A 26,609-nucleotide genomic window follows, 5' to 3' on the forward strand; every position below is an offset into this window, starting at 1 on the left:
TTTGAGAATGCTTAGCTGTTAGAATTGCTTGACCCTATTACATTTAGTATCAGTTGCCCTTTGGACTTGTGGGAAGAGCAGAAAATATAAAAAGCCAGCAGAGGCATCAGCAGAAAAGTAGCGTAGTCCCTAAGCAGTGTGCCACAAAAGCTGTCAAGATGGAGGCCAGGGCCTCCTTCCAAATCCAGCCTACAGCCTTGATAAGATGTCCCCACAGGAGCTATCCGAATGATGCCTCCTCTCAAAATGGCAGCACCAAGACACCTCAGTCTGAAGTCATTATAGGAGCTGTCCATGGTGGTGCATCTCGTTTCCTGCCTCTGCCTACAGTGCTCTGAATACCACCCTCAGGAGCTGTCCCTCAGGAGCTGTCCCGCAGGAGCTGTCCACAGTGGCCACACTCCTCTCCAGCACCCCCGAGTAGCTCCACCAAGCTGGCATATCAGTCAAAGCTGGCACATAGCTAGGAAGGACTCCCCATTTTAACCCATGGGCCCCATGCAGGGAAGTGAGGCAGGAACAGAAACTATCAATCCCTGAGCTTCCCACAAAAATCCACCAATCCCTAAGCAGGAAACCCCACCAATCCCTGAGCTCCCCAAGCTCAGGACTTGAAATCCACCAATCCTCAATCTGAAAATCCCTGCCCCACATGAAATCCTATAAAAGCCCTACCCTTTGTCCAATTCCCTGTTGTCTGCTCCTAGGAGGAGAGAGCAGCCATCCAAGAATTTGGCCCTCCACATCCTGGACCCTCCAAAAAGTCTTTTATGAGATTTGGTGCCTGGTGTGACTCGTCAGAAGAAGTTAAAACGTAATGAAGAGAAGAGAAGCAGAGAGATGGACCAGGGCTGAGGTTCCTGAGCTCCTCAGCTCAGCTGTGGATCTCCTCCCCTGGGAGCTCCAATGCCTCTGCTGAGGAGGCTTCCTCTCAGAGCTGTGTGGTTTCTGAATTCCTGTGTCTCAGGATGCCTCTCCCACTTCAGAGCTGTAAGGTTCCTGAGCTCTTGTGTCTCAAGATTCCTTAATGTTGGGATACCTTCCTCCCCTCAGACCTGTGTGGTTCCTGGGCTTCTGAGTCCCAGGATGACCTTGCATCTAAGCAGAAACTCTTACAGGGAACCAACAAAAGACTAAAGAAAGTATGGACACTAACAAAATCCAGTTTGGTGAACCAATGACTTTTATTGGAGATTATTTACAAGAATATGGATGAGGGGTTACTTACAGGTACCGAAATGACTTAAAGACAGCTGTGTCATCAAAGCTTATCCTACCATTGATAATGTCTCATGTACACAGTGTACAACCTGCAGTGTACAACCTGCAGGAAACTCAATAGGTTGAAGCATGCCCTTTGCAGGTGGCTTAGTTGGTCTGAGGATCCTCCAGGAAGCTTGACTTATTCCTCTCTTCCATGTCAGCCATCTTTACTACTTATAGATGCACAGAAAGGGAGGGGCCTAGTGGACCTGGTCAGCTTCAGGGACTTCCTGAAACTATTTTGGGTTACTTCCTGAGCTTAACACGTTTTCCTAAAGAAGTCCTAAATTCCCCTTAGATGCTTCCTTAACACATTAGTATTGTCCTAAACCTTAAAATACAGCCTTTTCTGCATCCTTATATAAAGGAAGATGCTCTAAATTTGTGGTGTTCTTTCTCCCCCATGTCATTCAAATTTGGTCCTGTACCAACTACCATTTCTTTGACATACAAACAAAATACAGGACTCCGTTCTGTGAAAAGAATTATGAGGAAAATGAAGCAGCTTCTGTCTTGGGGTATTTTTATTTACAAGTTCTGACTCATTTTGATTCAGGTAAGTCAAGGTTTAAATTAGACAGTCTCTGTTGGGCAAGTTATACTAATCCAAAAATGGAACAGGGAGAGGGAGGTGTGAGAGGTGTGTACAGTGATTCATCTCTGGCCACAATTAGACTTTCTCCATCACCCACCAAGCTTCGACAGTCCTGAGTGTGGATCTGCATGGCCTCTGTTAAAGGCTTCGTTGACTTCTGGTAATCTTCCTCAGTTACTGAACATTATTGATCCTATTTCCACACATCTCAATGTAATCGGCTTCTCCTCCAGCGTCCCCATGGACACCAGAGACCAACCTGACCTGTTAAATAAGCAGAGTTGATTCCTGTTAATATTTCCTCTCTGCTGAGTTAAAGAGTTAGACACCACCAACTGAGGCAACTTTTAATTTGTTCTTAAAATAGGACATATGAATTTAGATGGCCTACCCCTATGGGTCCATATCATTGACAGTCAATCAGCAGTATAATTGGTATCAAGAGGGATTATGGGACAGAGAAAGACTAGAGAAAATCTAGGCCAAAGGGCTCTGATATGATTGAATTTAAAACCTTCAACTATCCTTTGTTAAGTACTTGCAATTGCCTACAAAAACAGAAATACAAAGCACAAATATTCAGCCCTCCATTTATTTAAATATGGACACATAAAAAAAAAATCTATCCTTGTCGAACATTAGTGCTTCTGCTTGTAGTATATACATAAACCTCATTTAAAAATAGATTTAAAATTCAAAATTACTATAGAAAATACCACAAAGAAATAACTCAGTCTATATGTTCTCACTTGCTAATATGCTACGAAAGTCAAATTCTAGATCAATAGAAAGTAAATTTCAACATTTTCTAACTACAGCCGTTCTCCCTTGGGATGCCATTGTATTTGTATTAAATACATTTTATTGTTTTTCAACTGAGTCAGCTTCAAGGGCACAGGCTGCACCTAGAGTTCACTAGGAATTCAAGGAATATCTACTGGTGAGGACAAACTCTAGAGTCTGCCTTCCTAGGGGCCTTTAATATTTCTCATGACAATGATATAAACTTTTCTTCTCTTTCTAACAATGTATTTCTAACAATGAGAATTAGATATTCTCCCTCTATAGCAATGTAACACTGCTCCTATTTACATTCCATACATCTATGTTCTGGGAACAAGAAAGTACCTTCAGACTTCACTGTTATAAAGAAACAAATAATCAGCACTATGTCTACATCTACAAAAACCTCCAAAAGACATCAGCAAAAGAAATTGGGTGGGAAAGACACTCTTAGGGTTATGCTTCAACCTCCGAGTGATGAGAAAGAATTTGCATCATTATATATAAACACACCTTCCCTTAACAAGAATATTCTATTTCCCAGATTCAAATTCCAAAACTGCTGACCTAAAACACGCATCTCACCTCAAAGGGAATAACGGTTACTTTATTCTGAACCAAAAAGGAGTACCCAGGAATACAGATTCAGGTTAGCCCAAACGAAAGGTTCCCACAAGTCCATGAATTCTTAAATCTCCTTTCTAGTCCTTGTATCCTCGATGGTTATACTGCACTGGCTAACACATCATAGTAAATCCTTCATAAATCTCTATCTTAGTTAGGGTTTTATTGCTGTGAAGAGATACCATGACCACGGCAACACTTATAAAGAACAACATGTAATTGAGGTTGGCTTACAATTTCAGAGACTCAATTCATTATCATCATGGAAGGAAGCATGGCAGCTTGCAGGCAGACATGGCACTGGAGGAGCCAAGAGTTCAACATCCTGATCTGAAGATAGCCAGGAAGAGATTATCTTCCTCAGGCAGCCAGGAGGAGAATCCCTCTTCCATAATGAGAGAAACTTGAGTACTAGGAGACCTCAGAGCCTGCCTACACAGTGACACTTCCTCTAACAAGGCCACACCTATTCCAATAAGGCTACGCCTCCTAATAGTGCTACTTTCCATGGGCGAAGCATATTCAATCCACCACAGTCCCCTTTATATCCTGATCCTTCTTGCTTTAAAAACCACAAACTCCACTAATCCAATTCATCACATTCACCTTCCATCTCTTTAAATAAATATGTAACACAAAATGAAATAACCCCTTTCTGTTGCCCAGACTCCAAAAAGATCACTTTAAACCTCATCTGGTAGAACAAACATGTAATCATGGTTACTTAAAAGACTGAAGCAAAAAGATGTCAAAGTTGAGACCATCTTGGGCAATCTCATGAAAGCCTGACTCAAAATTTAAAGACAACTGGGATGGATGTTTCTCGGGGCTGGAACACTTGCCTAGCATGCACAAGTCTCCAATAACTGACAATCCCCCACACAAAATAGTTCTCTAATTCCCTACTTGTCCTCCAACATATCTTAATCTGTTTTAATTCTATTTCTTTAAGACAAAAGAAGCTACCATGAGCAAACTTTCAGAGACTGGCCGCCATCTCTGCCAACCCACCAGCACCAATCCTAAGCACCAATCCTGGCTTTCTGCCTATTTCCATAGCTGATAAAGTATGAAATCAGCTGTTCCCTGGGTGTGAGCCTAGGGTGCGATCCTGGGTTCACCCTGAGTGAAGCTTTAGGCAGCTGTTTCCCAACTTCAAGGAGTTTGAAGAACTTGATTTCAGTATCTTGGTGATACAAAAGATTTTACTCTTATTCATTAAAGATAAGCCTAAAAAGAAGGAAAGATCTGTAGCATTTACCACTGATCATGGCCCATAACTTGAATCACAGTTATATGACCAACTGGCTTAACGATTTGCACAAGTTAGTAAAGCATTGCTTCCTGTAAATGATACCATTGATCACATATTGTATTGAAGCTTGGACATACAGTACCATGTAAAACATACCTGGAGTGTATTCTCTTCATGTTTGTGTGATTTGTTATCCCTTTCAGATTTGTTAATTTTACGTGGGGAAAAGGATGGTTTAATGGGAAAGGTGCTTCCTGACAAGCCTGACTCCCTGAGTCCCTTCCCCTGGGACCATGTAGTTGAGGGAGATTTTTAAAGAAGAGGTGCTCACAAGTTGTCCTCTGACCCCAATATGTGCTTCATGGCACATGCATGACCACCGAGACATGTATATACACACACACACACACACACACAGAGAGAGAGAGAGAGAGAGAGAGAGAGAGAGAGAGAGAGAGATTACATCAATTCTACTCTGAGAGACAGAGAACTATCAACCTCCACATCATCCCTAAAACATCATGTCTTATTCTCAGAAACTGTAAGTACGTTTCTTTCCTGGAAGGGAAGGCTGTTTTATCAGCTGCAATTAAAGATTCAGATATGGAGCAATTGTTCTGGATGTTCTGGCTGACCTTGTGTCATCACAAGACCCTTCAAGGAGAAAGGGGAGTCAGGAAAATATATCTGCTGAAGTCACTGTGACCGAGTGTGGGACAGACTCAACCCATGCAGGGGCTTGAAGATAGTGGACCAGTGACGATGACATTGGACAGACACTGTAAGCCAGGAAAAAAAGGGGATGTGGGTTCTTCCTACACCCTCAAGTACAGGGGCTCAGGTCTGCTGACCACTTGATCCATCCAGTGAGACCCAGGTAAAACATCTAGGTTTTTTAAATAATATGAATTTAGTGTTCTAAGCTACTTAATTTATGGCAATCTAACACTTATAAAGGAACTAAGAGACATACCTCCTACCCATAGCCATATGCCTTACCACAACTTTGCCTGCTCCTGTCCTAACCAGATAGCCACTTTCTACTTTAATCCTCTCATGGATGGATGTTTAATAAATTATAACTTATTATACTTATCATATAATTTATTATAAAATATTTTGTATATTTTTATATTATAATCTATTACAAGATATAATTTATTGTAAAATAGTTGTGATAAAATTATAATTTATTAATTACTTGAGAACACAATCCCCATTAAAATTCAATTGCAATTATTCACAGAAATTAAAAAATATATAAATTTTATATGGAAACAAAAATGACCCAGGATAGCCAAACTAATCTTGAACACTAATAATAATAATTTTAAAAATAATTTTAAAAAACAACTTCAGGAGGTATAAACACCCATTTCAGGTTATACTACAAGTTATACTACAGAGCTATAGCAATGAAATCAGTGTGGTTTTAACACTAAAACAGACTCATTGGTCAATGGAATAAAATTCATAACCCAAATATAAACCCACACTTCTACAGCCACCTGATCTTTTTTTTTTTTTTTTTTTTTTTGCCAACAGGCTTATAATACAGCATTGGAAAAAGGACATTTTCAACAAGTGGTGCTGGTCAAACTGGATAGCTACATGTAGAAGGATGAAATGCAATCCTTAGCTCTCACCTTGCACAAAACTCAACTCCAAATGGTCAGGGACCTCAACATAAGACCTGGTACCCTACAGCTGATAGATGAGAGAGTAGGGAATATGCTTGAACTCATTGGCACAGGCAAGGACCTCCTATCAGGACCTAACACAGCTCATAAATGGGACATTGTGAAACTAAAAAATTTCTGTTCAGCAGAGGACCCCATCACTTGAGCAAAGAGGCAGGCTACAGAATGGGCGATCATCTTTACCAGCTATATATCTCACAGAGCATAAGTGTCTGGCATAGGAAAAATGAAACAACAAAACAAAGTGTAAACAAATTTTAAAATAGAGCATGAAGCTAAAAAGAAAATTCCATGCTTATATAGAGTGTACTTCAATCACATGCAGTCCCTACTCATGTGGCTTGTCCACTCCCTGAGTGAAGACTGTGATCACCAAGGGCCACTGAGGACCTGGGGCTGTGATTTCATTTTGCACAGCCTAAGCAGCCTGCAAAGGCTATGAACTAGGAGTTTGTGACTAATGGTCACCTAGCCTGAAATATCCCTTTCCTTGTAACAAAGCTTTTAAGGGGTTCGTTTTTTAGTTGTTGGTGGTTTATTGTTGTAGTTGCTGTTTATGTGAAAGCTGGTTCTACAGAGCCTAATATGACCTCAAAAACAGAAAAAAAAAAAAAAAACTTCACCAACATATTGACACAGGACATTCAGGCTCTCAGTAATTTCCGCTTCTACTCAGCAAAGAGTAACATTAGCACTTTGCTACAAACGTAACATTCTTAGTGTCTGGCCATCTGCCTGGAAAAGTAGACAAAGGTTCATTTTTCACAAAGATTTTGGGGAAGTGTTCCTGGGAGAGAAGAGAGGCATAGTTAGTTGATGGAGGAGGGGACAGGAGGGCCAAGCTATGCAGGAGTGGGACAGTAGAGTCCATTAATCCCATGGGAGACTACATAGTCCTGTGGTCCTTCAGAAATGTAGCAGACTGAGCAAGTCCCTTATTTGACACTTCAATCTGTCACTTCTTACCAAGTGATCAGTTGCTTATGGGAAGAGGCAGTGTCCTGCAGTCCCTGGAGGACAAAGCAAAGTGATCAGATGAGTTGTGTGCCACCAGCCTCAGCCACCACCTTCATTCCCTATAGCTGCGAGGATGAGCACCTTAATCGAGGAGAGGCTCACCTACATCCCTGCATTCCCTGCCGCTGTATGGTGTGGTGGTGCAGTTTGTCTACCTACTTCTACCTCACTAGCCTTTCTGATGGGTTTAGAAACAGTAAATAGTTGGAACAAAAAAATCTGCTATATTACTAGCATTTTTAAAAATATGAATAAAATAATCTGAAGTGATGCTGACATACAGACCTTTCAGTAGTACCTGCTAAGGATCTCATGAGTAATGACCCTGCTGCTTGAGAATCTGATTTCCATCTCAGAGATCCACAATGGAGCAATGGAGGAAGGAGAAAGTTGGCTTCCACAAGTTCTTTTCCAACAGAGAGAGAGAGAGAGAGAGAGAGAGAGAGAGAGAGAGAGAGAGAAGAGAGAGAGAAGAGAGGGAAGAGAAGAGAGAAGAGAGATGGAGAGGGTGGAGAGATGAGAGAGAGAGGAAGAGGGGAAAAGAGGGGAGGAGGGGAGAGGAGAGAAGAGAAGAGAAGAGAAGAGAAGAGAAGAGAAGAGAAGAGAAGAGAAGAGAAAAGAAGAGAAAAGAAGAGAAAAGAAGAGAAAAGAAGAGAAAAGAGAGAAGAGTAAGCATGATTTTTAAAACATTAACAATAGCAAACTAAACACCAATACTCATCTCTCTCACCTTCCTGACCACAGATGACCAATTAATTTCCTGCTCCTGCCTTCCTCCACCAGGACAGTCAGGACCTTCAAACTCTGATCCTTAAGTTGCTTTATCAAGTATATTGTCAAGCAACACACTAGAGAGCAGACTTTATCCCAAAAGCTTGCAGTTCCGAGATGGATTCACTAAGATGTGCTAGGATCCAAACAGTTTTCCTTTTTATTCTTACAACAGATCCATGGCCTGGTACCACTGTCTTCTTTAAAATCCTGTGACCAGACCATAAAACTAGAAGACTATTTAGAGAGCACCGCCATCCTGTTAGCTCTTGCTCATGGGCCTAATAAAATTCCTTGTATGAAAATCATCGGTTTCCTTTCTCTAGTCCCCACTACCCAAGCTAGGGGTGTGGATAAAACACATCTCAGCATATCTATGAGCCAGAGTTTAATCCTCAGCAACAAAAAAGGAAGGGGAGGGAGGGGAAGGGAGGGAGAGAAAGGGGGAGAGAGAGAAAGAGAGAGAGAGAGAGAGAGAGAGAGAGAGAGAGAGAGAGAGGAAGGAAGGAAGGAAGAGAGGGAAGGAGAGAGGGAGGGAGGGAGGGAGGGAGGGAGAGGGAGAGAGAGGGCACTCCAATTACCATCTTACTTGCTATACAAAACCAACACCTCCACACAAACATAGGTGGAGAAAGATAACTGCTGAAACTTCTAGAATGTGTCATTCCCAGGAGCAGCCATTCCCATAACCATCACCTTCTTCACTTTCTACAATATAACAAGGCATTTGAATATTCAGTTTACAAGACAATAAAATAGTAGACACAAGTAGATCAATACCATGCCCAAGACACCTATCACAGACTTGACACAGTCATCTATATGCTCCAAATCGTGCTTCTTTTCTGTTGGTTTATGTTGTTTAATTGATACATACTCTCCCCCAAATTCCTGGACCCAGAAGCTTAGGGATTCAATTCATTCCTTGCTTTTCACACCCCATTTATACCACTGTCTTGAGACACCTTTGTATGTCAAGTAAGGTAATAGATACTATTCTGTAAACACCTGATTACCGAGTTTCAATTCTCATTGTTTATCAGCTGCAATCTGTTCTTTGCCAACTTATCATATCCTGCACAGAGAGTTTGTATATCTTAATGGGCCCTTCCCCAAGGAAGCTGTGGGACATAGCAGGGTGTGAGCATCACACCCTGATTGCATAGTTCAGGGGAGCTATCCATTTTGACTGGTGTTCTAAGTCTGTGGAAACCAGTGGCCACTCCCTGGGCAGAACCCTATGCTATCTCTTGAAGAGCTGGGTGGAAAACCAAACACGAAGTAAAACTGTCCCCTGCATCTCATATTTGTGTTGCAAACCTTCAACCACACCTCTTAAAGAAAAAAATAACGTGTAGAAATGGGAGATGATGACATACTTGGCTACAATAGGTGGATTAAAATAGATCTGGTTTTCAAGAGTTGGAATGGAACCATAGCCACTCAACCACTGTCTTATGCATAGCTATGACAACAGCCAGGAGAGAGACACTCCTGGGAGGAAAGATACAAACTGATCAGAGATGAGATGTTTCTGTCTTAAGCTTGTCCCTGGATGCTATATTCAAAGCAGGAAACTTATTCAAAAGCTTGTGTGGCACACTCCTGACAAATGTTCTCTCTAGTCCACCTTGTTGGACCCTCCACATTTTTCTGTTTGGTTATGTATTGGGGTTCTCTAGAAAAATGGAACTTAGAGAATGAATGTCCAAGATTCCAGTAGTTGTTCAGTCCAGGAGGCTGGATGGCTCAGCTTGTCTTCACTATTTGCCAGAATCCTGAAGAAGTAGGCTCTAGTGCCAGTGAAGGGGTAGTAAGACCTAGAGCTAGTAAGACTTAGAGCTAGTAAGACCTAGAGCAAGCAGGCAGAGAGAGCACGCAAGCATCCTTCTTCCTTGTGGAAAAAAAAATCAAGAATAAACGTGAATCTTCCCACTCAGAAGGACTTGATTAAGAAAAAGTCCCTCACAAGTGTGCCCAGGTGCTTGGGTTTCATTCAGTTCATTCCAGATGTAATCAAGTTGACATCAAAGAATAGCCATCACATGATCAACCATTTTCCTCTAAAACCAAAATTAGCTCTGTACTCATCACTATCTGTCCTGTGACATATAAGATCAAGACCAAATGTTACCAGGAAAATTTGGGGTCCCCTTTCACGATTCCTTGGCCTCATTAATAAAAGAATTTTGAAAAGGACTTAGAAGGAAGCTTGAGGATAATTTTTTAAAAATTTTTAAGATTTATTTATTTATTATACGTAAGTACACTGTAGCTGTCTTCAGACGCACCAGAAGAGGGCATCAGATCTCATTACGGATGGTTGTGAGCCACCATGTGGTTGCTGGGATTTGAACTCAGGACCTTTGGAAGAGTAGTCAGTGCTCTTAACCACTGAGTCATCTCTCCAGACCTGAGGATAATTTTCTTAGAGGAAAAAAAACTACAGAATAGAAATCCCAAGTTCCCAGTGTCAGACCCAAAAGGAACTAAGGGAAAATAGGTAACTGTGGCACTTATTAAAGTACCAAAGTATTTGCTGGACTCCAGGTTCACTTATGACCTGTCTCTTCTCAGCTCTCCTCACCCCACCCCCACCCCCAAACTTCTCCAGCCCATGGGCTTCCTTTACCCATGTTTCTCACTCCTACATAACCCTGCCCTTTCTGGCCACATGCACTCTTGGCCTCCTCTCTTTTGGTCCCCCTCTCTCGCCACCACCTCCTCTCATGTCCGGCTTTTCTCTGCTAACCATGTTCAGTGTAGTACTTCCTCTCCCTGCTCTGGACTCTCCCTCACGTCTATACTAAACACCTTTTCCTCAACCGTGCCTGGGAGTGGTCATGTCCTCTCTTTGTACATCCAGCACCTTTCAAGAAGAAGAACGTGAAGACAAAGACAGAAAACCTGTGGAGTCAGGGTCTGGGAACTCTGTCATATTCAACAAAGAATGTCATCAAGCGGCTTCTGATTAAAGCGGGGGGGGGGTTAGGGGGAGGGGAGGGGCGGGGTGTTTAGAGAAAGATTGAGAAAGCTGAGAGTGTCCTGCAAATGACTTAGACTTTTGATCAGTATCGGAAAGAAAAGAGATAGAAAAGACAAAAAGACAAGGTATGCTTTTCTGAATTTGAAAGAAAAGTGAGCAAACTGAACAGCAGCAGCTCTGTACGTGGCTTCATCGAAGACAGGCTTTTTGAAAGGATTAGTGCCTTATCCCACTATTTTACCGTCTATTTAAAATGTCATTAAAATAAACTTTTCTTAGGAGTGGACTCTTGGCCAGGTGACTGACAGACCCAGTTTTGGAGCAGATCAAAATGTCTTTCTCCACCCAGGAAGTGTGAGTGAAGAGGGGCAGTAAGAATGTTTTCTTTCTAAGGGTTAAGAGTGAAACAAGAGGCAGGATCCGAGGACGGCTTTAAAGGAGCACCCAGTTCTCAATGCCTCCAAGGCTTCCAATCTCTGTCTAGATAGTTCATATAACCGCCACATCCGCAGGCTATCTTGGTTTTTCCACAGTCTGACACATTCTCTACAACAAACAGGGTTCTCCTCATGGGCCAGGCTGTCTTGATTGCTTGAGTCTCTCTTCCCTTTCTGAAGAGTTTACATGTTCCTCCGTGCCTATACAAGCACCTATCACACCTATTCAAATCCTTTCCCAGCCATTAGAGCTTGCCCCCTCTTCTGGCTACATTGTGCCTAGGTACCTCTGACCACATCAATTTCTTAGGATGTTCTATGATGCGCAATATATTCATTACAGCAAGTGTCCATGTAGTGACTCAGTGTGGGCCCAGTTTTTCCTGTCTGTTTTGGTTTGTTGTTTTGTTTTGTTTTGTTTTTTCATAGTTTTCATTTGGCCACAAAGCAGAGACTGATAAGAGTCTGTTTGATTTAGAAGCTCGGGGAAGAGAAAGGGGGCTTTAAAAGTTTCCGAAGCATTCCCAGTGGTGTTCAGCGCGTGTGGTGCTGTTGTTTGTGGTAGCCCCACCCTGAGAGAGGCTCAGTTCTGCCAAAATTCTCTCAGAAACCAGAATTTGTTCTGGCTGGATAGATATTTCTGATTAATTTGAGTGTAACATGAATTTTCCTTGATGGGATTGTGTTAATTATCTAGACAGACACTGGATTGATAGCCTTGCAGGCTATAAGGAACATTGGGTAAACATAAAAAACCATACATAAACCAAGTCATTGAGGAAAACATAAAGTACATACATAAATATATACATTTATATACATTATACATACAGATTTATACACATATACTACTCATATCATACACACACATACATACATATACACACATAAATACAAAACATACATACACAAGTATATCTATAGACATATATAGACATATATACACTTATACATGCATAATCATAGACACATATGCACAAACACCTGTACATATATATCACACACATACATATACATATATACATGGGAATACATACATATACCTACACATAGACACACATATTCACATACATACATGCATGTATATAATATATACACACATACATACAAATACATATGCATACACATGTCCACACACATACCAATGTACACATATTTTTACATAGACATACACATGGACACACATATGTACATACATGTATATACCATACATATTTAGAAATATACATACACAGACAAACATATAATGTACATATATGTGTGTGTGCATACATGTGTATGTAGCTACATACACAGTAAGTGTGGCCCCTTCTTTTGTTATAGATGTGGAGTTTGCTTTCAGGAGTAGCTTCTAAATGTTGTCATTATTATGAAGGAAGATCACCAACATTGAAGATCATCAGACAGTAACACCAGAAATAAATGAGTTGGGTGGCTTAGAGTGGGTGCTGAACTGAGTGAGCTTATAAATGATAAAAATTTGTGTGTGTGTGCCTGTGAGTGCTTGCTCATGTGTGTACGCATGCACAGGCTCTCATATGTGAAGGTCACAGAGCAACTACCTGGAATTGGTTTTCTCTATGCCCTATGTGGGATCTGGAGATCAAATTCAGGTGGTCAAGTATCTCCCAAGACCCCTTCAAAGACAATTTGAATAATACCAGAAGGTAATGGTTTATAATTTATCATACCATTTAGTTTGAAACCAATTTTTGTTTCTAAACCCAAACTAAAAGTTTGGCCCACAGTCCTACAGAGATAGTTAATAATGGGTCCAAACATGCTCCCAAAATGGCATTGCTGGTGACAGTGTTCTAAACCTCCCTTAAACCACCAGGAAGCTCCCCTAAAGTCCCAACTACCTTTGGTGAGGGTATCTAGTTCCTGGTCAAACCCAGCAGAAAATAACAGCTCAAAGACCCTACTGACTGTCACATAAAATCTTGATTCTCCATCATTTCACTCCTCTCTCTGACTCTGCAAGGACAGACTTGGCAGTTTGACCCTCAATAACCTTTCTTTCTAACCAAGGAGTAGTCCACTGTGGATATACTGTGTCCTCAAACACAGTAGGTACTTTTGTTTTATGGGGAAAAAAAAGTCACCCAAATGGCCCACACTTTAGGCCATCTCTAGTCTTAATGATGGCACAACTTTGAAGGTCAGGCCATGGAGATGTTATTTACCTAACCTTTGCCAGTTTGAACTTCAAGTGCACATGGCAGGACCATCTTCTCAAGGCATTGCCCATGAGCTGTGGCAGCAATATTGCCAGTATCCAATAAGGTTATCATATTGTCAGAAAAGCCCATCTTGAGTGACAACTCATATGACTAAGTTCAGGAAAGTAAAGATATCTTATTTTAATTTCTAAAATAACACCCCAGAATGTCTTTATTTACAATTGTTTAAAAAGAAAACAGTCATAAACACATAACTAGTAAGACCTGGAACAGCATTGTGCCTGTCTCACAAGTAAAGAAGCTAAGACCCTACAAGCCAGGTTGTTTTATTCAAGGATTCCCATAGTAAGCTCACTGAACGCCTGCCCATTGTTCATTCCCTATCTTTGGAAAACCTACCAGGGACAAACTGCAAAGTAGATACAGTATCTCTCACATTTGATCTCCAACCCCACCACTGACACTAATTCTGATCTGAGACACCCCCCCCCCCACCGCCCAGACACCCAGGATCCCCTCACGGGGGAGGATGCCTGGTTCCAGAACCACAGAGAAGCCTGGGGGTAGGAAGGTGTGCTGAAAGTAGACAATTTCACAGGCTGCCCATCAGCATGGGCTCACCAAGAAAACAGTATGATGATTTGCAGCTGGATTATGAAACTTGCTGAGATGACCAAAAAGTCAGGCTTTGTGAGGTGAGAGGATGCAGGTCAGTCTTTTTCAAAGCTCGCTCATCCGCTGTGTGCCTCAGCTGGTTTTCCAGCTTAGGTGGTGCTCCTGGCTAGAAGAGGATGTTGCTTCATTCCAGGGATGTTTGTGCATACTTCTCCTGGAGCCCTTTCCATCCCAGCAAGCAACGCATCTCTGAGAAATAAGCTTCCAGGACAATAAGGTCAGAACACTTGTTAGTGCAAAGAATGATAACTGCCATTTCTTGACAACTTAGTTTGAACTAGGCAATGGTCTAGGTCAGTAAGCAGTTCCCAACCTGTGGATTGAGACCTCCTTTAGGGCTGGACGCCCCTTTCACAGGGGTCTCATGTCAGATATCTTGCACATTAAATATTTATATTATAATTCATAACAATAGCAAAACTCCAGTTCTGAAATTTCAACGAGATAATTTTATGGTCGGGGGGTCACCACAACATGAGGAATTGTTTTAAAGGTCCGCAGCATTAGGAAGGTTGAGAACCACTGTTCTAGGAGAATTATTTTGCTTATTCCTGAAACCATCCAGCGTTATGATAGCCTGATTTACAGAGGTAGAATTGTCTGAGAACCACACAATAGGAAGGCTGCTCCCTGGCCTGTGTTGTCCTGATTCCTGGATCCTAAAATGAACTAAGAAACCCTCTTTGCTCTTCTGGGTCAGCAATTAAGTCTTTAGAATAACACCAGTGCTCTGAATTTACATTTATGTTGTTTTCTTCAACTACTTGCTCAATAATCTTATTTCCATTGTGGAGTGAACCCTTTCTCCTTTTAAGTACGCTCCAGTTTTTAACAAAGATACCCTGGAGGAAATCTCACTTATCTCAAATGACCTCTTTGTCATAAGGCCTGCTTCTCACATGGCCAGCATAGGGCGCTATGCAGCTGCGCCCTCCATAGGAATGAGGTCCACCTCATTCTCATCTCCATAGGAATGAGGTCTTCCCCTGATGTGGATCAGAACCCTACACCCCGGTTTCAGATCTCTGTTCCCTCACTGTGGTGCTCAGGACAAAGCTGCATCGGTTCTGTATTTAAACCCAATTTTTACCTGAGATGACGGGTAAAAGGAGCTTCCATGAAGTTGTGGGAGCCTCCATCTCATCCCGAATCCAGCCCTAATCACTGACCCCTGGAGCTCAGCTCAATGTTTAGTTTGTAAACTTGCATGTGGTTGGAGAGCTACAATACAGCCTTTTCCATATGGTTTCACCATGCTCTGGTCTGCAACTGCACCTTGTGCTTACCAAACAACACCCAGTGTGTTTCTGTGGTTGGACTCCTCCCCCCCTGTTGTAAGTCAGTCCCCACCCCACCCCACCTCCAACCCGGCTTATTGGCACCACCAGCTCTCCATTCTGGAATTCAAAAACACCAACTATTGTAACTTCCACGTCCCTCTATACCGATTCTTATTTAATCCCCAACTTTTCTCTGTCACGGTGCCAACTACTATTCCAGAACCCTCTTAATACCATGTATGTCTAGGTGTAAATTCACAGGCCCCAATTACTGAGAAAATTCAATGTGGACAGAGACACCTGCAGAGCATATGCCAAGAAATATTCGAAATCCAGTTCACCATCTACCTCATAAGTTCAAAAATAGAACTGAAAATCAAAGAACAATATAGAGTGGACCTAGTGGGCAGGTGTGCTCTCCCAACCTCCCAGCCTTTCTCTAGTAAGATCTAAGCCTTCCTGAACTCTGACATAGCTTGTTCCTTGTCTCTTCGTCTGTCCCTTTCTCACGGCTAAGCAATTATGCCCCACCAACTGGAGAAAGAACCTCAACCACAGTTGTCCTCTCCAGAATGGCTGGATAAAGAATTCCCAGAAGCCTCCTCCTACACACAAGATCTAAGAAGGTCACTGCCAACTGAGACCTTGCTAGAAAGGCCCGCTCTGATTTTCTGTTAGGACAGATTAATTATACACAATGGAGTTCATTGTGCCATTTTGCACGTGTATACAGTATCTTTTGGTCATGGTCAACCATTCCCTTTTACTATTGTTTGACCCTCTCCTGAGTCTTTTTGTTTGTTATTTTCTGGTTGAATTTTGGCTTTTTGGTTGTTTTTGTGTTTTGGTTTTGATTGGCTGTTTGAGACACAGTCTCACTATGTAGTGGTAACTACACTGGAACTAACTACATAAACCAGGCTGGCCTGAACTCCCAGAGATCTGACTTCCTCTGCTTGACCCTCTGCCTCCTGAGTGCTGGAACTGAGGGCATGAGCTACCACACCTGACACTCCTCTCCCACTCTGTTGACCACCCCAACTAATGCTCTTTTCACCACCTCGCTTTTTCGAGGTTCATCTGAATTAGTGACAAGTTGCAAACCGTTCTACCATGGTTAAATCCCATAGCCTAGAGAAGGTCCAGAGTCAGTAGAAGTCAGCTTTTTAAATATTATATCCAAACATAAGACTGAGCACTCAAGTACTCTGTGCTGCTTAGTATCACCTAGTTGTGCCCAATTGTGACACAACCTAGAATCAATCACCTGAGAAGAGTGTTAACAAACAATTATCTAGATCAGATTGGCCTGTGGGCATCTCTATGAAGCATTATTTTGATTGTTAGTTGATGTGAGAGTACTCATTATGAACTGCACCATTCTGTAGAAAAGATGAGAAAGCAAGCTGAGAGCAAGCAAGCAAGCAAGCATCCATGTGTTTTCTCTCTCTGCTCTTGACTGTGTGATGATTCTTTAAGATCCTGTATTGGCTTCCTCAAAATAATGAACTATAACCTAAAACTGTAAATCAATAAACCACCCCCCACAAGCTGCGTTCTTATTGTGTGGTTTATCACAGCAACAGAAGTTAAACTAGGCCAGACTACTTGACAGCATGTTCCCTCCTTAGCTTTTCCAGTACCTATCAATCTACATAGAAAGTCATTTCTCTCTCTCTTCTCTCTCTCTTCTCTCTCTCTCTCTCTCTCTCTCTCTCTCTCTCTCTCTCTCTCTCTCTCTCTCTCTCTCCCTCTACCTCTCCCTCTCTCCTTCATCCCCCCCCTTCTCCTGGGACCTTGTGCCAAAGTCCTGTACCAGCATGTCAAGTTTGTGGAATTTGTAATGCAGGAAACTTTACAATATTTCTTCAAACTCAAAGTATCTTTGCTCCTTCTACTAAGCCGTATGAAACCTTTCCCTGGACCATGCATCGAAAAGGAAAAAAAAAAAAAAAGGTAAAAGAAGACAAGGCAGATGGCAGATGATGGAATAATAGATCACACTCAGCTGTGTACACGTGGAAGGGCCACAGAAACTTTTCCAAGACAAGGTCTGATACCACCATGTTCATCCTGCACTTCCTATAATTAATTACTAGTGGTCCAGATTCTGGCTGCTGTTTTATAACTTAATCAATTCTTCAGGGACACCTAATGTTTCTTCCAACCCCATTTTACCTGTGTAGAAAAACGTCTCAGGGGTCAACTGTGAATAAGAGGTAGATGCCACATGTCTGCCCACACCCTCTTAGGAACAATTCAGGATCCACTTCACACAGCAAAAGTGGGCCTGCCTGTCGTTTTGAGACTTAATCAATCAATGCTTTGTGTCAACAGTGGAGCTGCAGTAAGAGGCAAAATCGGTTCACAAGAAGGAACTAAGCCATGCTTTAACAATGAATAGCAGTGAATGCAGAGCCAGCCCTAAGACGTAGAGCAGAAGCAACAGTAGTAGGCTCAGCTGTCAATAAGGCATTGACACCACATCTCTAAGACTTGAGCAGTAGTAGGCTCAGCTGTCAATAAGTCATTGACACCACATCTCTAAGGCTTGAGGAAGACTGTAGAAGAGCGGGTGTCTACGCAGAGCTATACCAACTACAACCATCAGCTCACAACAGCTACAGATGCCTGCACTTGGATAGGCTCTATCAACAATCAGTCACAGAAAGGGAATGGACTCCTTATGCCCTACTCTTTGCCTCTGAACTACTGGGTATTAATAGATTCTAGAAGAGAGAGAATCATTGTCTTTAGTGAGCCCATGTGATGTCCCAATGATTAGCTCCAAACCTATAGCTGTCAGCCCTAGTTGGGTGTAGTGGTTCAGAAGATAAAACTAAAAGACATGACCATGAGAGATTTGTGGGAACAAATGAGGGTGGCCAGGTGAGGTAGGAAGGAAGAAGGTGACTGACGTGGTCAGTGTTCATTGCCTACGTGTATCAAACTATCAAAGAACAGACTTAACTAACAAAGAAAATAAGTACTTTTAAAAGGAATCAAAGTGTATGAGCTTGGCAGATGGCTTAGTGCACCATACCTCAGCACAAGGAAGGTCACTGCACCTCACCAAGGCCACAACAATGAGGTCTGGTCATAGATACTCCGCTGACACAGGTATCAAAGAAAACTTTTTCCATTTTCATTTTTGTGTCAAGCTATAGAGAAGGGTCTCTCTTCTGATAGTCTTGTTATCCTGTTCCCTCTCATGCAGACCCAGTAACCCGTAGTGGTCACCAGCTCACTCACTTTCTACTTGAATGTTCAATACTCACATTTTAGTCTCAGCGATTCAGTATTCTGGATCCATTGGCTGGACTTAATGACACCTTCTAAATGGGGTGAAAGTAACAGAGTTGACAAAGAATAATGATACTGCCAAAAAGAAACTATGCATATTTATAGATTAATGTGCAAGCTGTCTAAAGATAATAGTGTGAAAATGAAACTATGAAGAGAAATATCCAAATTGATACAGCCACAAAGGATTGAAATGTTGTATTTCACTAAATGTAACATTATGAGTGACCTTGTTGTCTTGGTTTTGCTTTTTTAAACAAAGACTGTTTATAGATATTTTATTTTAAATAAAATTAATCAGTTAAGCCACCACCTATCTTAAAATTGATGAACTACAATACTGAAAGTCAAGTTTGGAAACACCATCAATGGTGCTTCTCAATAAATCCAGAAAGTCTATTCTCAACGCTCTGAGGGATAATCTAATGGTTGAACAAATAGTTTTTAACAGATGCAGAAATATTGATACTCTGCTTGTGACCTTTAAAGACATACTGCCCCCTTGAAAGACTTTATAACAGTCATTAAGTGCACTGTTACTCCGATCCAAGAAAATGTGGTCTACTGGAAAAAGTCCTGGACATGGGGGATGGGCAGACTTTGGTTGGCATGTTTTCTGCTTCTAATGAGATGGATGACATTGCACACACATCACTAAATTCTCAGCTAAACTCTTCACCTGGGAAATGGGAAGGTTAAACCAAAATCTTATTTTTAACCTAACTCTCATTTTCCAGATCCCAACATTTATAAATCTCGGGTCCTGGTTTCATCTCAGTGCCTCCATATCAAGCTACATGCATATGCTAAATTCCCTTTGAAGTTATCTTCTGCTAGCTTTCCATTTCAGTGCAATCCTCCACATTAGTGAAATGAGAAAAGAGTGATTCATTTTGCTAACAAATTCTGAGTGTTGGGCTATGGCATCCATCGCTGCATGAGCAGAGACCCTGACACTCCAGGTGGTCACTAGAAGGGACCTTACCTCTGCTGCCCTCGATTTCCCCTTCAATGAAGATACCCTCATCCTCAGAGCATCTCTTATCTGAAAAGCAATGACGGTTAGTGGTCAACAGATGTCAAGGGAAGCAGCAGCATTCCAAAGTACAGACACATGGACCAGGAACAGTGACTCTGGACAGAGCAACATGACGTGGCTCAGCACAGCACCCAGCAAGCAACCAGACTTAGACAAAAGTTGAAACATGATCACAGCAATCCACAGAACCATTTTCAAATTGTGGCCATGGTTTCTGTTCTTTTTACCAACATCTGGTTGCAATCTCTTCTTCTACAATCTCTTGATCGTAAGTGAGCACCGAGAGTACGGGCTTCTTTTTCTTTCTTCCACACAGTTGATGCCCTGAGCTGCACTCACAAGCTCAGCAACCCCAGACTCGCTCCAGTTAAGACGATTTCACCCTCCTGCTCTCCTTGGGCACACAGAATTAGGTGGAGGCAGGAATGAAGCAAATCCAACTTACCTTGTGATCCATAATGGTACCAAACAGCAAGATGAAAAAGCCCTGTGGTAAATTCAACAGAATCATGAGGGACAGCTTCTCACAGAGTATCCCGGCTTCATTTAACCCTCCTCCCCTACCCTTGCCCTTGCCCCACGTAATTTGTGTGTGTGGGGGGGGGTGTTGTATTTATTTGTTTGCTTGCTTGCTTGCTTTAAAAAGTTGCTCTGTCCTGCCCCTAGCACACAGTTTGGAATCCAAGCCCAAATGCTCCACTGTTATATCAGCTTCTGAAGAAACTTTTGCTGGCTCAAACTTGGTTTTTATTGTGAAGTATTTTCCATATTCTCAGACCCTACCAGAAAGGAAGAGAGAATGAAATCATTAATTACTGGAGTAACTTTCAGAGTGGGAAAATTAAATCACACCTATAATCCCATCACTCCGGAGGCTGGGGCAAGAGAATTATTATGAGTTTGAGGGTAGCCTGGGCTAAAGAGTAAGATCTTTTCTCAAATTTTTAAAGCAAAACAGGGGCCCAGAGATATGAATCAGCAGTTCAGAGTACCGGTTACTCTTGCAAAGGACTTAGGCTCAGTTCCCAGCGCCCACATAGCAGCTTCCAACCATACATGACTCTAATCCAGGGGATCTGATGCCCTCTTCTGGCCTTCCTGGGTACTGCATAAATGCAAACAAAATATCCATACACATAAAAATCAAAAATAAAGGGAAAAAACTTTTTACTTAGGCAAAAAGAGTGGAGAAATGTATGTCAATCAACAGCTTTTGAGTTTAAGGGGGAAAGATATTTAGTGCTTTGTCTTTAAAGCAATACAACAGGAAGAGTGAAATGGGTATAATCCATACTTAAAGACAAGTAAGATACATGACTGACCCTAGCTGGCATTTCTTTAGAGTCTATGTTGTTTGTACTTCGTGTGGTGCCTCTAAGTACTAGTGACAGGCTAACGGAAACACTTTGCTATTTTATTGAGTAGTTACAATATTTAAAGCAAAAGCTGGAAAATTTTCTTCCAAATACTACACAGTCAATATTTACACTTTTCTGGCCATGCCCCTCAGTTGCAACTACCCAAATGTGTAATTCTAGCTCAAAGTGAGCCCTGAGGAAAACATAAGTAAACTGGCATGGCCATATTCCAGTAAAACCCTATTACAAGAACTGGCAGACGCTGAGTTTTCTTAGCCTTAATTAAAAGTGTAATTAAGACTGTGAATCTGATAGGTTTTCTATTAGGTAGAGAAAGAAATGTGATTAAATGATAGCATGCCCAAAATGTGAGCTTTGAATGAAGAGGGAGAGTAAAACAATGTTCACAGGGACCATCTTGTCAGAGCATGCATGCTGCAGTAGGAAAGGACAAGGGACTTCGTTCCACATCCAAACCCTTACTTTACCTGATGAGGAGGTTGAGACCTGGAGGTAAATGCCCCCCACCAAGACCAGATAGCATAGGACTGTACATAAAGAGCAACTAACTGGCGAGAAAGAAGTATAAGAACTCCTGACCGGTCAGCTTCCAAAGTGAAGGCCAACAGTCATCTCTTTACACTACTGAAAATGTCTATTTTTCTGAGTTCCCTGGAGAAGGACCACATTATGCTTATTTTGATCAGGAAGTAACTTTTTACGACCATGACCAAAGGACAGTCATCTATGTAAGAAGGTTAACATCTGACTTGATAGGAAGGACCCAAGGTCATCGAGAGAAAAGGAAGGATACACCCCTCCAGCCGGTCTGATCATATAATTCCAGTCTCACCAGTGGTCAAGTAACTCACACCTACAATCTCAGCATACAGAGGCTGGGACAAGCAGACAGCTATAAGTGCGAGGCCACTCTGGCTACAAAGTGAGATCCTGTCTCAAAAAGCAAAGTTTTTTTTATAATGGGGGGAGGGGCCAGGTGAGATGGCTTAGTGGGTGAAGGCCATTGCTGCCAAGCCTGATGACAGGAGTTCAGTCCACAGGATGGGTCTGCATGATGGAGAAAAAGAACTGACTCCTGTACGTCATCCTCTGACCTCCACATGTGTTCTGTAGCAGGCATACAACCCTACACGTACATGCATTCAGAGTGTGCACATAGTAAACAGATAGAGAGATAGAGGGGTAGATGATAGAAGGAAAGGAAGAAAGAAAAAAAGAAAGAAAGAATATATATAGATATAGAGAGAGATGATAGATACATACATACATACATACATACATACATACATACATACATAGGTAGATATTCTTAAGTGATGAAACATCAGTGCAAAATGGGAGAAGCTATATTCAGACAGCTCTCAAATATAAAAAAAAAAAAACATTTGGTACCTTCTAATGGTAAATAAATCACAGCCATCCTTTGATGTCTAGCCAGAAATACAAAGCAAATCCCCCTCATATAACGTACCTGGAAAGCATTGAGCAAGGCGAAGATTATATGGAATTCCATGTGTGTGCCTTCTAGCAGGGTTGTTAGACCAAAACCCCAGGTCAGCCCCAGAAGTGGGGTGAGGATGGCAACATTCTTGCTGATCCTGAAAACAATGGCCATATCCTGAGATTTTGAACTGCCAATCAAGGGCCTCTGTGTGTTGATAGCAACTGCCAGAACCACAAGGAGATTCACAGCCACAATGGCCAAGGCTGGGATGGCAAAAGCAAAAAGGGCTTTGGTTTGGTTCCAATTAAGCCAGCAGGCATCTCTTCTGGTGTAGCCTTCCCCAGGCTCTGTGACAATAACCGTGATGACCGAGATCACAAGGGGACACCCATAGCCAATGGCAAAGCCAATGGCCATCATACGAGACTTCATCATCCTGCGGAAAACGACCAGTATTCCGTAGACTATGAGCAGGGCTTTGAAGAGCATCCAGAAGAACAGGGAGAGGAAGAAGAAGTGGCAGAAAAACGTCACAGCCACACACCACTTGTGATCCTCCTGAACACTTGCACTAAAGTTGGAGCCAATAATGAACCACACATTTGCAGTCAGGAGGGACACTGCAATGTTCACAATGCACACATGGCGCATGTAGGATATCTCTGTCACAACCACCCGGGACCAAACGATGGCTTCGATGACCAGGCAGAGCACCAAGCTAATGATGGAGACACTGAGTCCAATGAAGGTGATACGGCTCAGAATAGGGTTCTTTACAGGCTTAGAAGACATGAGAATAGAGAAGGACATCACAGCCTTGGTGTGCCTGCACCGGCATTTCACTGTGCTGTTGATGTCTGACATCATTGTACATGAGCTCTCATCCCACTGGCTTTTCTCAGGATCCCAGCTGACACACTGGCTGCTGGTGCTCTGGGATTTGTTGATTTTTTCAAAGGTGAGTATGATTTCATTCAGATCTTCTGGCAAAATCAGTGATAGGATCAGATCATTTATGGGCTTTTGAGTGCTCCTATTTGACTGATGGACTTCTTTTAGAATGGCTCCCAAAGTTGGAAAAGCTATGGCAATGGCTTGGGAGGCATTGGACGACAGCTCCTGTAATGCTTGCTTGGGAATTTCTATCACCACTAAGATATCTTCGGTAGCATTGTACCTTGGTACGGAGAGGCTGAGGCTGTGAGAGATGCGAGAGCCTTTCATCTGAATGAAGAGTTCATCTACAATGCTCTCAGATTTACCTTGGATTTGGAGTTTTTTGGCGAAAGAGTTCACTGACTCCAACAGGTCGGAGCTGGCATTTTTGTTGGGAATGAAAGCCCAATTTGAAATGGCAGTGGGGCCAAGGATATGGTTGGCCACTTTTCCATAGTTCTGCAATGGAAACAAGCCTATTAGTGTAAAAAGGTCAATATCTAAAATCTGAAACGTAACAGATCTAATTATTCCACCTTATTTGATATCTGCCTTTTTAAATTCACTACTTATTGAAAATGAGCATTAGTAAGGCTAACAGAAGAAAATTAAAAGGCTATAAAGAATATGTTGTCCTGGCTAGTTTTGTGTCAACCTGACACAAGCAGGACTCATCTAAAAGGTGGGAACCTCAATTGAAAAATATGTTTCCATAAATTCCAACTGAAGGACATCTTCTTAGTTGCTGATGTAGAAGGGCCCAGGCCATTGTGGGTGGGGTTATTCCTGGACTGGTGATCCAAGGTTCTATTAGAAAGCAGGCTGAGAAAGTCATGATGAACAAGCCAATAGATAGCATTCTTTCATGGCCTCTGATCAGCTCCAGACTCCAGAATCTTACCCTGTTTCAGCTGCTGTCCTAGCTTCTTCAAATGATGGACTATGATGTGGATGTGTAAGCCAAATAAATCCTCTCCTCCCTAACTTGCTTTCTGATCATTGTATTTCATCACAGGAATAGAAATCCTAACTACGACAGCAGTTGAGAGCATTGTCTGCCCTTACAGAGGTTCCAGGATCAGTTGCTGACAGCCACATTGCAGCTTACAACCATCTGTAACTCCAGATCCAGTTCTGGCCTCTGAAGGCACTGCACACACATAGTATGCAGACATACATCCAGAAAAAACACACATACACATAAAAAAATAGTCTTTTGAAAAGAATATATATCATATATACATGTTTATATTATATATACATATATGCACATATGTACATTATACATAATATGCACTGTATATATATGTATATAAACATATATATAATATGCATTATTGTATGTACATACTATGCATGTAGTATATACATGTATATTACACCTACATATATGAAACTTATATATGTATCATGTATCATATATACATATATATGTTTATCTCGTTATTATTATTGGGTCTGAGGAAGATCTTCACAATACAGAATATAGAATTAAAGTTCCATAAAATGTGAATGATTGTCTTATGGAAGAAAGCGTCTCTGTATTACAAGGTGAGTTTAAGAAATACTACATACATACCATATCTCTATATCCCTCCATTTAGTAAGAAACTCTAAAGCTCGGGAGCACACTAAAGCCTCTGAGAAGCTGACTGGGTTTGCTGGAATCGCTCTCAATTAGGAGAGTGCTTTACTAACATACACGTACTTCTGGGTTCCCTTGCCAATGCAGCACAGACTGGCTGGAGTAATGCACGTCTGAAATCCCAGTACTAGAGAGGTGCAGGCAGGAGGATCGGAAGTGCAAAGCCAGCCTCAGCTACATAGGAAGTTTGAAGGTAGCCTGGGCTACATTAGACCTTCTCTCAAAAATTGAAACCAAAAGACCTATCCTAGGGTAACACACGACCTCTAACTGCTGTTATGATATACAACTCCCTTCTAAAAATGAAAGTCAAATAATGTGATCTACTAGAGTAGACCTGGTTCTGGCCATTGCTCTGTATCAAGTATCTAACATTCATAAAGAATGCTGAACAGAAACATCTGCTGCTATTGTTATGGTTGTTGTACATTATTACCCTGAAAAGGACATCTGAAACTACTGAAAAATTGAAGATTTAAGAAAAGTCATATCTGTGTTTAGTGAGATTAATTTTTTAAGTACCTTCATTTTCTTCCAAGTCACGTTAGCATGTATTCCAGAGGTTTGCAAGTCTGAAGAGATATTTTTTAATAGCTCTACTATGAATGCAATATTTCCAGATGTAACTGCGGAGGATTTCACAGGATTGACAATGCAAATGTAGTCCTCAGGGCAGTACTTTCGGATTCCTTGAAATACATTCTCAACATGGACTGGGGCCGCATTGCCAATTAAGCTCATGGGGAAAACAGAAGATGATGCCAAGGATAGGCTTGCTGGAGGATGTGTGCGCTGTGTAAGATAAATAAATAAATAAATAAATAAATAAATAAATAAATAAATAATAAATAATAGTAATAATAATAAACCAACATGCATTAGATGAAAGGAACTAAACAACACACAAGCCCCATGGAAAAAACAAGTAGCCAAGGAGGCAGTCCTAAAAGGAGCTTGCTGAGAATAATGTAAGGCAGCCACAGAAGGCCTCGCTGTCACCAAAATTCCCAGAGATCAAACTAGTGACCCTCTTTAGAATTTGCTTTCAGAATAATGGTTTAAACTGACGTGTGTGTGTGTGTGTGTGTGTGTGTGTGTGTGTGTGTGTCTGTGTGTGTGTTTTATGCATACATGCACATGTTCATGTATATACAAGTCATGAGGTGGATATCACCCTCACGTGTGTATGCACATATGGACATCAAGAGTAAACATCAGATTTGTTCCTCAATCAACTTTTCCACTTAATTTTTTTTAAGATTTACCTTATCTTTCATTATGTATACCTATATAC

The 26,609-nt window shown here is 41.6% G+C and overlaps 1 protein-coding gene across 7 annotated transcripts in view; it reads right to left on the reverse strand.

Annotated features, from left to right (window-relative positions):
* Positions 1–1,165: 1,165 nt before the first annotated feature.
* The window catches only part of Adgrf4 (adhesion G protein-coupled receptor F4), a 45,589-nt gene continuing 20,145 nt past the window's right edge, over positions 1,166–26,609 (reverse strand). For 6 of the 7 annotated variants that reach the window (XM_031348065.1, XM_031348060.1, XM_031348063.1 and 3 more), the window contains 6 exons: positions 25,838–26,107; positions 22,762–24,129; positions 20,357–20,398; positions 19,858–19,917; positions 18,848–18,904; positions 13,770–14,490 (listed from right to left, as the gene is read on the reverse strand). In XM_031348065.1, the coding sequence (XP_031203925.1) occupies positions 18,857–18,904; positions 19,858–19,917; positions 20,357–20,398; positions 22,762–24,129; positions 25,838–26,107 (1,788 nt within the window). In that variant the 3' untranslated portion in view covers positions 13,770–14,490; positions 18,848–18,856. Of the gene's footprint in view, positions 2,123–13,769; positions 14,491–18,847; positions 18,905–19,857; positions 19,918–20,356; positions 20,399–22,761; positions 24,130–25,837; positions 26,108–26,609 lie in introns of those variants that run through there. The other variant, XM_031348064.1, reaches the window with a different exon arrangement.

Source organism: Mastomys coucha, unplaced genomic scaffold (assembly GCF_008632895.1).
Source record: "Mastomys coucha isolate ucsf_1 unplaced genomic scaffold, UCSF_Mcou_1 pScaffold3, whole genome shotgun sequence".
NCBI classification, from domain to species: Eukaryota; Metazoa; Chordata; class Mammalia; order Rodentia; family Muridae; genus Mastomys; species Mastomys coucha.